This window comes from Sceloporus occidentalis, unplaced genomic scaffold (assembly GCF_023333645.1).
Source record: "Sceloporus occidentalis isolate IW3139 unplaced genomic scaffold, rSceOcc1.0.p SCAF_5, whole genome shotgun sequence".
Lineage (NCBI taxonomy): Eukaryota > Metazoa > Chordata > Lepidosauria > Squamata > Phrynosomatidae > Sceloporus > Sceloporus occidentalis.
The window spans coordinates 71884460-71896703 of NW_028316985.1; the positions used below are offsets into that span (position 1 = coordinate 71884460).

The window sequence follows — 12244 nt, forward strand, 5'->3', positions numbered from 1 at the left end:
CACCTTTAGTGAGGAATCTAGGCTTAATTAAACCAAGATGAAAATGGGAAGCATGGTGCTCCCTGCATTCCATTTGTTATTGATTAATTTCTCCCTGTAAGAGCATATGTGAGCAAATCATGAAAGGATAGCTTCATGTTATGTCTGGAACCAGGATTGTGATTAGTAACAGCCAAACAGGCTAGAGCTGTGTAAATCAATGACAATCCCAGGCTGGAAGCTTGTTTACAAATTAGCTTGTTTGCAAATAGAATCAAAATATCAGATATAGGACAAAACGATCCACTCATGTGAAGGTAGAAGTGAATGAACTGCCTGTACAAACCCACATTGTAGTTTATTAAGACAGGATGCTTGACTTAAACTGTCATGTGAGTTCAGCTACAGTGGCCTTAATACAGAGCTTGAAAAAGCTTTGTGTTTGGTTTTTTTTACTGTTGCTCTGAGAATCTTAGCTGGCATGGGCAATGGCCATGTTGGCCTGGGGATACTGGGAGCTGTAGTCCAAAAAAGTAACATTCCAAAACAGTGGGTTAATGTACAATCAAAGCAGGATTAAGCAGCATATGTATATTAGAAAACACACAGCCTATGCTGCCTAGGCTGCCACTATAATGATATTTGATTAGGGTGATGGTAAACCAAACTATGAAAGATTAGCACTCGGTACTGGATCTGAAGCAGTGGGTTTATTTCCACAAAACTCATGCTAAAATAAAAACCAGTTAGTCTTAAAAGTGATGCAAGTCTTAAAAGTGATGCAACATGTCTTTCTTTCTCCCCCTCCCTTCCTCCGTTTTATGCCACAAGAGACTAACATAGGGCCTGTACAGACAGGCCAAAATAAAGCTGCTTTGGGTCACTTTGGAGGTATGCTGTTTAAATGACACACACATCTTAAGAGACCAGAAGCTGGCTCCAGTACTTAGGACTGAAACATGGCTTTGGCATGGCTTCTGGCTTCTTAGGACATGTGTGTCATTTAAACAGCATACCTCCAAAGTGACCCAAAGCAGCTTTATTTTGGCCTGTCTGTACAGGCTCATAGCTACTTCTTTGAACACTATAGAAATTACCATTGCTCAGGTAAGTACCCAACCAACATTTCAGAAAAAACGCTTTCTATCTTCTAATCCTAGAGGCATAGGCTACCACACTTGTTAATACAGTCCTATAGAAACAAGATTGGATTATTTTCTTTTCTTACAGTTTCCTCTTATCTCCATCTTCTTTAATGGTTGTTGCTATGTAATCTGCATATACAAGTTTCTATAGTGAAAATGATTTATCCGTGCAATACTGATAACGGCAAAACTTGATCTATCAGAACAGACCTAGAGATAATTGGCTTTGCAATAGGGTTATTATCTTAACAACATTCATAAGATTTTGTATCACTACATTTTTGAAAAGAACCTAAAAAACTATCAAGAAGAGCGAAACTAAATCACAGTCAAATGGAACACAAGGAAGCAATTATAGAATGGAAGGCTACAGACTCTGATGTTGTTCATGACTATTTGTTATAGTGTGTTCATGTTTGTATGTGTATGTGTTTTAATCCTGCACATTGTAATTTTCTCTTTGCCAGTTCATTGTCTTCCTATATGGCTATTTTACATTGCCTCTTCTGATTCTTGTCCTTTGTCCAGTCTCCATTTCCCACATTTTCTCATTTCTTGTCTCTTTTCATTTTACTCAATCTGTTCATTAGAATCTGAAATATATCTTAGATGGCCAGTTGAAGAATGTGCATGTTTTCTAAAGAGGGAGATGAAGTAGTTCAGCTGTGGCTGCTATCACTTGCTTACTATATATCCGATTAATGTTTCAACAAAATACTGTATAGATTTTAGAACAAATAATTCACTTACTGCTTACTACTTTTTAGACTAATATTTCAACAAAATATTGTGATGCACTGGAGCTCATGAAGCAGCCTTTGTCAGGTGGGATGTGACATGTGAAAGTCCACTCCCAACTACTTCTAAAACCATCAATCTTTTTCCTTTTTCTTTTTTGGTTTTGTTTCCATGTACACCTACATTGTTTATCTAATTTATTCATTATAATTTGGTTCCAAATATTTGACAGTTGCTCTTGACTTTATATATATATTTTAAAAAAATTCAAACTAGCAAACAAAATTAGCACATTTTAAAATGAGGTGATTGCTCAAGTAGTGAAAGATGTGTGTATACTGAATGATTGTCTTTACCTATGTATTTTGAATCTACCATTCTTCATTTTGTGTTCTGTCTTTGGAAAGTAAATGTACTTAATTTTCAACTCTGATTGCTGCAGCAGAAAGAAAAAGCATGCATCTGTGAAGTAATCCTGCTGTGGGACATCAAGTTCCCTTATTCCAAACAGGGGAATATGCCCAACATAAGGGACAAGATACCTTCCTCATGCCCAGGAAAATCAGAGAAGGCTTGACATTCATGTTCTGTTGAATCCAGTAGCATGCCTGACTAAATAGGCATTGGTTTATGCAGCTAGTTTTTTTCCAGAACAGAATCAGATAGAAAGCAGAGGAGATGTAGACCATCTCTGCTATGTTTTTTATTCCCTTGCTTTGTGTGTAATGAAGTTTGAAAGCTTTAATGCTTATTTGATCATGTGCATGCTTCTTCTTTCATTGTTTTAAGGTAACCATGATATACTTTTGTGTGCAAAATTCAGTTTGCCCTGATACAACTTTTAACAAATTACAGGTGGCAGACAGACAATATTCCAGGCAACTAGAAATCATTTTGCTGGGTTAGAAATAGGTGGGATTCAGAGTGATACTGACAGGATACTTATTGATAATGTGATTATTGCCTCAAGTACAAACATTGCATTTTCCTCAAAAATATCATTAAATTAAAACCTATACATCTTCACCTGCAGGAAAACTGTCATGGGGCCAACCTGGACCACCATCATTTATTATATGTTGCTAAACGAAGCCCCAGTGGATGCAATGGGATTGCTAAATAGAAAACTTCAGCTAACTCACACAATTATGGCTATAGCCTCAATTATACATTTGTACTGACATTCTGTTGTACTGGCATTCTGGTCAGGTTAGTATGTTTCAGACATCAAAGTGTATCTCTGTTAATGTCATCTTTATCTCACAAGTTCATGGAGCTCCAGTAGATAAAGTGGTGGATGGGATTTTTGGAGTTCTTACTTTAAATCTACTTTTCTTTGCTCTCAAATTCTTGTTTGTACATTAGAAATGTCAAGACAGGTTTAAGTTAGTTAAATGCTTTTAAATCACACTGACTTCAAAAATAGAGATTTAGGCACATTTTAAAAATGAGCATTAAGAATGCTTAACGTTAGCTAGATCTGTGGTTTCCATGTCTGTGAATCCCTTCTGAATGTCAGTCCAAATTTTAAACAAGTGTCAAACTCCATCCCTCTCAAAAGGTCAAAACCTTAAGTAGCCATAGTTATATAATTCATAGTAATCATATTTATAGGATACATTGGCAGGATCTGAGTTTTAATACTCATAATTTGTTGGCATATTTTGTTGTCTTCTTACTTTATAAAGGCCCAGATAAACGGATTGGGATTGTTGTTAATTAGATGGGGAACAACATAGCACTAGTTTGTAAAAAGGCTGTACTGGAGCTAACCTGTGTAGTCACCATATCACCCAGACAGCAAGTTGATCTGTGGAAGATTTTTATCACTTTGGAATAAGGAGATCAACTGACTTACAAAACCATTGTGTAAGTAGGCTTTATGTATGGTCAGGGAGAACAGCTAAATAAGGCTATTAAAAGGGACACACATTTCCAGATTTGTATACTGAGATTAAGCTTTTGGTCATCCCTAGAAGTGGGATGACAGTAGAGTAATTAATTCCCATTATGTGAGAGTTTATCAAAGCCATTAAAACTGATGTGTTCTTACATGCCTTCAAGTTGACTCCAGCTTATGATGACTCTACCAGGGGATTAACTTGGCAATGTTTATTCAGAGAAAGCTTGCATTGCCTTCCTCTTAGGCCAAGAGAGTGTGACTGACCTAAAGTCATCATGGATTTCCATGGCTGAATGGGGAGTCAAACCTTGAACTCTCAGAGACCTAGTTCAACACTCAAGCCATTACACCATGTTGGCCTTACTAAAACTGATAAAGGAGTCTTAATGTAGAGACGGGATCAGCACAGTGCACAGGAAAAATATAAACCATACTTAAATGAATGAAAGATAGGAAATGGAAAGAATATTCATCTTTAGGAAACAGAATAACTAATAGTCTATTTTCTTACGTATTGAATTGCTCAGCAAATATTAAGTTGGTTGAAGTTCCAGTGATGGTTGTCAGTCCTCCAATGGTAGATGAATAGGCAATACACAGGCACATGACTTTGCATATCATGTGGTCCCTTTGGTTTCGATATTTTCTTTCTGTTTCACTTGGTTCTGGCTTCTGTGAAGATATGAATTTGAAAGGGGGGAAATCACAATGTATTTACATTAGACTATTTATAAGCAAAACTTGCCCATCACCATTGGGAATAGGATGGTTTGAGGAAAATTCTCATAAAATATTCAGCCTTTTCCCAATAATACTTCAAAACTCAGGATGGAGGAAAGACTCCTTTACTTCATGACCTCATTCATCATTCTGTTTTTGTTTTTGCTTTTCTGAAAACTTAGATATTGAGAAGAAGGGGAGGGATCTTTGTTCATGAAGACAGACCCTATGCTCACAATTTGTTCAGCTTTAGGTTTGCTGTGTACCTTCAAGTTATTTCCAACTTATGGCAACCTTATCATGTTTTTTTCCTGGCAAGATTTGTTCTGAGGAGGTTTACCATTGCCTTCCCCTGAGGCTGAGAGCATGTGACTTGCCCAAAGTCACCCAGTGGGTTTCATGGCTGAGCCAGAAACCAAATCCTGGTCTCCAGAGTCAGGTAAATGCTCAAGCCACTATGCCACACTGGCTCTCCTTCAGCTCGAAATATGATAATATATATCTAACCCGATCAAACTCAGAAGGACAATAGATATTCAAATTGTTGCTGAGGTTTGTGAAGATAATTGGAAAAGATAACCCTCAGAGTCCACTGGTCTCATTCTGGTGGTCAATGACCACAATAAAGATCTATTCTATTCTATGGCCTCACTGTCTGAGTGAACTGAAAAGTTTAACTTTTCAAGGCTCTGCTCCTCTAAAACATTACTGGAAGATGCTTTTTCTTACTAAAGTACTACAAAATGGCTGCTCACTAGATTACCACACTACACTCTTATAGCACTGCTATTCCACTTTTACTGCTCTCACCGTCTCCTGTTACATTCTGGGATTTGCAGTCAAGGGAAGGGCATTTAAAATTCTCAGCCACAAATCTCTTAGGTCTCACTGAAGTGCAAACCCCAAAATGCAACAGGAGGCAGCCAGAGCAGCAAAAATGAAATAGCAGCATTATAAGAGTGTAGTGTGGTAATGTGGCAAGTCTCAAATGTGCCAGCACACAATTTCCATACGTTACAAAATAATTAGATCATTCTAGACAAACAAATCAATAACTTGAAGATACAGTGGCAATTTTTATGTGCCTTCAAGCCAACTCCAACTTATAGGAACTATTATGAAGGAGTTTCTTGACAAGACTTATTCAGAGGAGGTTTGCCATTGCCCTCTTTTTAGGCTCAGAGAGTATGACTTGTCAAAGGTCAACCAGTGAGTTCCCATGGTTGAGTGAGGATCTGAAGCCTAATCTCCCAGAGTTTTGGTTGATCTCAAATCATTATACTGCAGTGGATCCCATGGCAAATTTACCAACACATTTATTTATGAATGCCAAAGCAGAGATTAAAATTAGTAATAGCATGGTAAATCCATTTCAAAATTTAAAAACTGAGATAAGAGTAATGTGGATATCCATATCATATACAAACATAGTACAAAATGGATATGTTATACTACTGTAATAAATTTGTTCTAGGACCTTGTAATTGTTATACAGTCGGCCTTCCCTATAGGCGGGCTTGCCTTCTGCGGCTTTGAGCTTAAGTGGAAGGCAAGCCCCGGCAGAAGTAATGGGGTGCGTACCTATGCTGCACTGTTAGAGCACACTCCATTATTTTATATGAAACTTGAGCATATGCTCTTTAGCCCATACATGGGAGGGGGGGGTTGTTATTCCAGAACAGATCCCCTACATATGGGAAAGGTGGACTGTACGTTCAATTAATTTTATGTCTTTGATTTGAAAGATCTGATTATTTTTAAGAATAAGGAGGTTTTATCATGAAGCATCTGAGATGAAGAAGATGTCTATCTAAGTCTGTCAAAAATCCATGTGGCAACCAGTTCATAATGTTGACTGAAGCCAGAGTTTCTGTTTGGCAAAGGAAACGCTAGAGTTATTATGCATGCTAGTGGTAGTCCAGGTTTGGATGTAAAAAGTTGGATCTGAAGAGGCCCAGACCCTAGTTTAGACGTCTTGACATGCATTTTAAAGGACAGATTCTTTTTTGTCAGATATCATCACTTTTTGTTAAAGCAGAGCGTTGAAGACAGCAGAGTATTTGAGCTTTGAGGAAAAGAAGAGGCAGAAATCTTACTTTAAAATTTTCTTATTAGATCTTAGCTGCAATATTGTAGTTAATTGTGTGACCATAATGAAAAATTATATTCTAGTAATATAAAACATGGTAATGTAAATGCTGGATTTTTAGGAATATATTAATATTTTCACTTCAGTTTAGTTCAATTACCTTCCCTTTTGTAGATAAATTGGAAGTGGCAGGGAATAACCTCCCGCTCCAGGATTCACATGCTGTTCTTCAGCTGCAGAGGAATGGCCTGGAGCCAGGGGTTAACGGTGCTGATCGGAAGCTCAAGATAGGCATTCATGACTCATCATTATAAAGCAAGATCAAGGTTAGGTTTGGCACTGCAGACCTTGTTACAAGGTTTGCCAGAAGTTGGCCATTCAGACTTGGGCCAGAGTTGAACTGAGTTCAAAGAGCCAGAAAAAGAAGAGAGCAGCTGCAGAAATTCATGATTTGAAGGCAGTGGAGAGTATTGAGCCAAAACAATTAGTGAGAAGGATTAACAGTTGGAGACCAGAGGTCAAAAGGCAGAGCTTTTCTTTTCTTTTTAAAGTTACAAATCCCATAAAATCTACAGTAAGTCCCAAAGCTTGCTCACAAGCTTCCTTAAAAATTACAGAAGGGTAGAGTCTCAGTAAAAGGCGCAGTACAGACCTCGCAAAAAGGGAGGCCTGCTGGTACCTTTTTTCCCCCCGCAGGGAAGCCGCAGCTGCCAAACCACGCAGCTTCCCTGCAGAGGAAAAAAACCCAGTGAAATGTGGGTTCTTTTGCACCACCACTGTGACCAATGGTGCACTTGTGATGTCACAATTGTGGCGTGGCGTGCGGACGCTATGCACCCATCACATAACAATGGCGGTGCATGTATACACGGGGCGCTGCCATTGTTATGGCGCCATGCCATACTAGGGTTAGGGACCATGTGGTTGCCATACAGCTCCTTAACCCTAGTACGCCACCAGGATGGTGCATTTGGCGCATCTGTATCGCGCCAAAGACACAGAAGAAAATTTTGCCATACTATAAACCTTTCCTAATGAAAAGTCCCCCCCCCAAAAGATTTAGAGAATACAAAAGTTGCATATGATTTTGTGACATTTTCGTTAATATTAAAAAGGCAGATAACAGTGTATTTAGATAATTTAATTACAGTACTTCAGTATCACTTTAACTGCGAAGTCTCCATCCTATGCAATCCCGGGATTTATAGAGTCATCTGTGTACCACACCAAGCTACAAATCCATGGATTTCATAATATGGATCTAAGGCAGTTAAAGTAGTATTAAACTGCCACAATTTATTCTGTCATCTCAGGATTAAACCCCAGTGAGTTCAGTGGCAATTACTCCCAGGCAAATTGGTAAGGGACTGCAGGTTTATTATATTCTAGATTATTATCTATATTGAGAGAAACTGCTTTCTGAAAATATGTGCTGGGAATGATTTCTAAATACCTTTTCCTTGTCAATGTTGCACACAGTGTGAGCGGGATGAGCAGAACCATTGCTGTATCTGGGAAAAAAATTAATTTGCTGTCATTGCTATTCTGTGACCTTCAGCAAAGTGATAATAATGTCAGTGATCAAATATAGACATATTACCCATGAGCTTGTTTTGTTTTCTCTTTCCAGTTAACTGTTTCACAATCATTAATATTTTCTGTAATAAGAGAGAGATTGAGAGCAAGGTTAGTGAAGACTTCAAAACAAGAGCTTCAGTTTAGATGGTCTTTGCTTCAGTTTAGGCATAAATGAAGAATGTGAAAAAGTTCATCCTCTGTGCATACCATCAAGTTCCAGTGCAAGATTGGTGACTCCATTTGTATGCGTCATTTCTACAGCTTCAGCTTCAGCTTCAGCACTGATGATTTGCTGAGCCACGGCCTCTACAATTGGCATTACCATAGCAGCAGTGGAGGTGTTGCTAAGCCACATAGACAAGAATGAACAGCTGATCATGAAGCCAAGGGTGAGCCTGAAACAAGAGACACCTCCATGTATATCTGAGATTAACACCTAATGCAATAGAACAAAAGCAATTACTCTCCATGTTTTTTTTCTTTAATTGACTCTCAGTACACTTTTTAGTTTGTTGTTGTTGTTGTTGTTGTTGTTGTTGTATGCTTTCAAGTTATTTCTGACTTATGGCAACCCTAAGGCAAACCTATCACCAGTTTTCTTGGTGATATTTGTTCAGAGGGAGTTTGCCTTTGCCTTCCTCTGAGGCAGAGAGTGTGTGACTTGACCAAGGTCATCCAATGGGTTTCCATGGCTGAGCAGGGATTCAAATCCTAGGAGCTTATCGTACGGCACTTGGAGGAATGGGAATGGAACGGAACAGAATGGGGGGAAATGTGTGTTACCGCATGGGAGAACACAGCCATTGCCACTGGAAGTCCCCAAGCCGTTCCTCAGCCATTCCATGGCAGCTAATTTTGAAGGACAATTTTGAACTGTTCTTCAAAATCAGCTGCCGGGAATGGCTGGGGAACGGCTCTGGGACTCCCAGTGGCACCAACGACATTCTCCTGTGTGGTTCTCTCCCCCCCCCCCCCCCCGTTCTGTTCTGTTCCATTCCGTTCCATTTCATTGCATTCCATTCCCGTTCCTCCATGTGTTCGATAAGCTCCCTGGTCTCCTATAACACACTGGTATATTGTAAAAACAATTCAGATAATGACCTACAATATAGTTTGGATACCTGGATGCCTTGTTTTTCAAATGGAGTCTAATTATACTAAATATTTAGTCAACTGGTTCTACTGCAAGAGTGACTAATATCTTGATTGCTGAAGTAAATGGCGGGGAAGATTCACACACACATCAGGTCAAACCTTCAAAAGCCAGACCTCTCTTTAGACCAGCTCATCTTCATCTTCTGCTTTTAAATTAAAATGACCTCTTGTGCCTTCTAGAGGCAATGAAGGACAATTTTGCAATGGAGGGAGTCTGGCCTTCTTTCACAATTGGAACTAACCAGAAGCCACTTCTATTTTTGGGAGTGGGGAAACCCTAACATAGCTTGAGGAGATAAAATAAGGTGAAAATTTCCGCCATATCACTTATATGCTGTGAGGAAAAATGAACAAAGAAAGGAGGTGAGGGCATGGGTTGTGAGAATAGGGATGACTGACAAATGTGAATGGAGCCTACAGCTATACTTTGCTCTACTGAGCTGAAAGTTGATGCAGAGGATAATTCCATATTACAAGGTTCCCAGTTGCTGTGACATAACACAAAGTTTGTGCTCATCCTGTGTTGGCATGTCCAGACAAATGAAGCAAGATTATCATGTTCTCACTCTCCTTGCCTCTGAAAATACTTTATTATGGCTCTTGTGACATAATACCTTTAATGTAGCACTCTGGGCCACTTGGGCAGCCATTGTGCCATAAGAAAGGAATCTTAGGAACTTGCTTCAAAGCACATAAGGCTAATCTAAATCAGTATTGTCTAGAAAGATTGACAGTAGCTCTTCAGGATTTCAGGCATAACACAGCCCTACCTGGGATCTGCATGCAAAGCAAGTGCTCAGATGCCAACCTACAGTCTTTTCCTATGCCCAAATGGCTTAGCTCCAGAACTGCCAGAGGTCTTGCTTCCCTACATAAGAATAAGTCAGCATGGCACCAGTCCAATAAAAACAAAGTCCAGGAATGTATATTGAACAGAATAGAAACAAAATCCTGGAATATATTTTGAGAGAGAGAGTGTGTGTGTTCTTGCAAAAATAATTGCCTTTATTCTTCAAAGATCTGATACATTCCAAATTTTAAGCTATGGAGGTCTTTCTCAAGGAAGCTACATCATAATACAGTCATATTATAATTAAGACAATGATTGCTATTTTGCCATAATATATTCGTAAGATATTTGCATATAATGAAACCTGTTTTAAAAGATATTCTGGTTATAATCATCACAGTCTCTGCCCTTGTTTCCTTCCCAAATGAGTGCCTACTACATACAGTGACTGGGCTAAGATACTACTGCCAAGAAGAAAGGAAAGGGATGGCACTACTATTACATAGCAGGTTTGAGAGCAGTGAATTAGGCCAAACCATTTCAAATCATGCAGCTCTTTTCTAGGAGACTTGGTTGAGTCATTCTGAGAATACCATACATATTCCAAAGCAGGCTTGTATACTCAGTATATCTTAGTTTCTATTCTCTAGGAAACACAGCCTAAATTATATTCTAGTGTGCTGCATATTGAAGGATCTGTGTCTGATCCACATTCTGATAAGGCCCAGAGTTTTTAATGAAATTAATATGAAAATGAAAAAAAAACAGCCATTCTGTTATTGTGGTGTGTTTTTTTCTGTAAAAAGGCAACAAAAGGATGGCAAGTACGCAGCTGACTCTTATGTAGGTTTGACACACCAGAGCCAGAGTTGCATCATCAAGGTTTATGATGTGTGAGATTCATTCCTAGGTGAACCATTCTCACTGAACCATTCTAAATTGCCACCATTCACCATATTTAAATCAGTTCAGTTCTTAGAGCTTCTGTCACAGTTCTCACCCCTTGCCTAGTTAACAGGCATCACATTTTAGATCAGGTATTTCTGAGAACAGTAAACTCAGATCCTCTGCCTGGTTAATAAGCATTCTTTGAGCAGATATCAAAAAAGCAAGGGTTAAACAACGCCTTCCCTCTCAGTACCCATTTGTATGTGAGTCTTACAAATTGGTGTTCATTGTACTCCAAATCTCTCTGGTGGCTTCATCTACCATCATCCTGTCACTCCCACATTTAAGACTATGGATTATGAGACTGTAGTTTTACGGCATTCTTGCTGTATATGTTCCTCCTTCTGGCACATATTCCTCTACTTAGCCCAGCTCTCAGAAATATCCACTTCTGTTATCTGCCTTCTGCAATCTATACCTCATCCACTCTGCTTCCTCCATCCTGATCCAGAGAAATCTTTTGCAGATAGAAACTCCATCAATGTTATCCTTCTGGAAGAAATACCGAGACCTTAGAAACATTACTCTTTTGAACTACAACTGCAATCCCAAAGGTACATTGGTAGGAACATGAAAGAGAGGTTCTCAGTAGCTGCCTCCAGGCTCTGGAATTCCCTTTCTAGAGAGGTTAGATTGGCATCCTCCTTACTCTTTCCACAAAAAGGTCAAGACTTTTTTTTATTATTTGACAGGTCTATGAGGACTGATTGTTTCAGTCAGATGGGCTTTGTAAAATGTGTTGTATTTTCCATTTGCTATCTCTGTGTTTGCAGTTGTAGTTTTTGTGGTTTTTGTTTTTAATGCTTCATTTAAAAAAAACAACTTTTGTATTTTGTGAATTTTTAACTCTGTTTCTTAATCAGTTGTAAGATGCCCTGAGTCATGAACTGGGAAAAATCTTGGAGGAGCCTCCTCCTCCTCATCTTAAATAATTTTGTTACCCTGACTAGAGTAGGCCTGCTGAATCAATAGGATTTTCCAATGTGTTGAGTCACCATTCAGTAATTAATTTAATCGGTCCACTCAAGTTTGGACTAACCAACAGGATGCCTAATAACAATGACAATGACAACAATTTCCTAGCCAGTAATTCCCTACAATGGTCCTCCTCCTGCTTCTTTGAAGATTTCACTGTCAAATGCCTTTCTGTTGTCAGGTTCTGAATCTTCTCTTCTTATTGAGACATACTACAGTGGGAC

General features: G+C 38.8%; 1 protein-coding gene across 1 annotated transcript in view; it reads right to left on the reverse strand.

The window, feature by feature from the left end:
- The window catches only part of SLC13A1 (solute carrier family 13 member 1), a 61585-nt gene that overhangs the window by 20699 nt on the left and 28642 nt on the right, over positions 1 to 12244 (reverse strand). The window contains exons 4-7 of the mRNA XM_089526844.1: positions 8360 to 8547; positions 8175 to 8232; positions 8028 to 8085; positions 4277 to 4437 (exon numbers count right to left, since the gene is read on the reverse strand). Coding sequence (XP_089382970.1) covers positions 4277 to 4437; positions 8028 to 8085; positions 8175 to 8232; positions 8360 to 8547 — 465 coding nt within the window. The remainder of the gene's footprint in view (positions 1 to 4276; positions 4438 to 8027; positions 8086 to 8174; positions 8233 to 8359; positions 8548 to 12244) is intronic.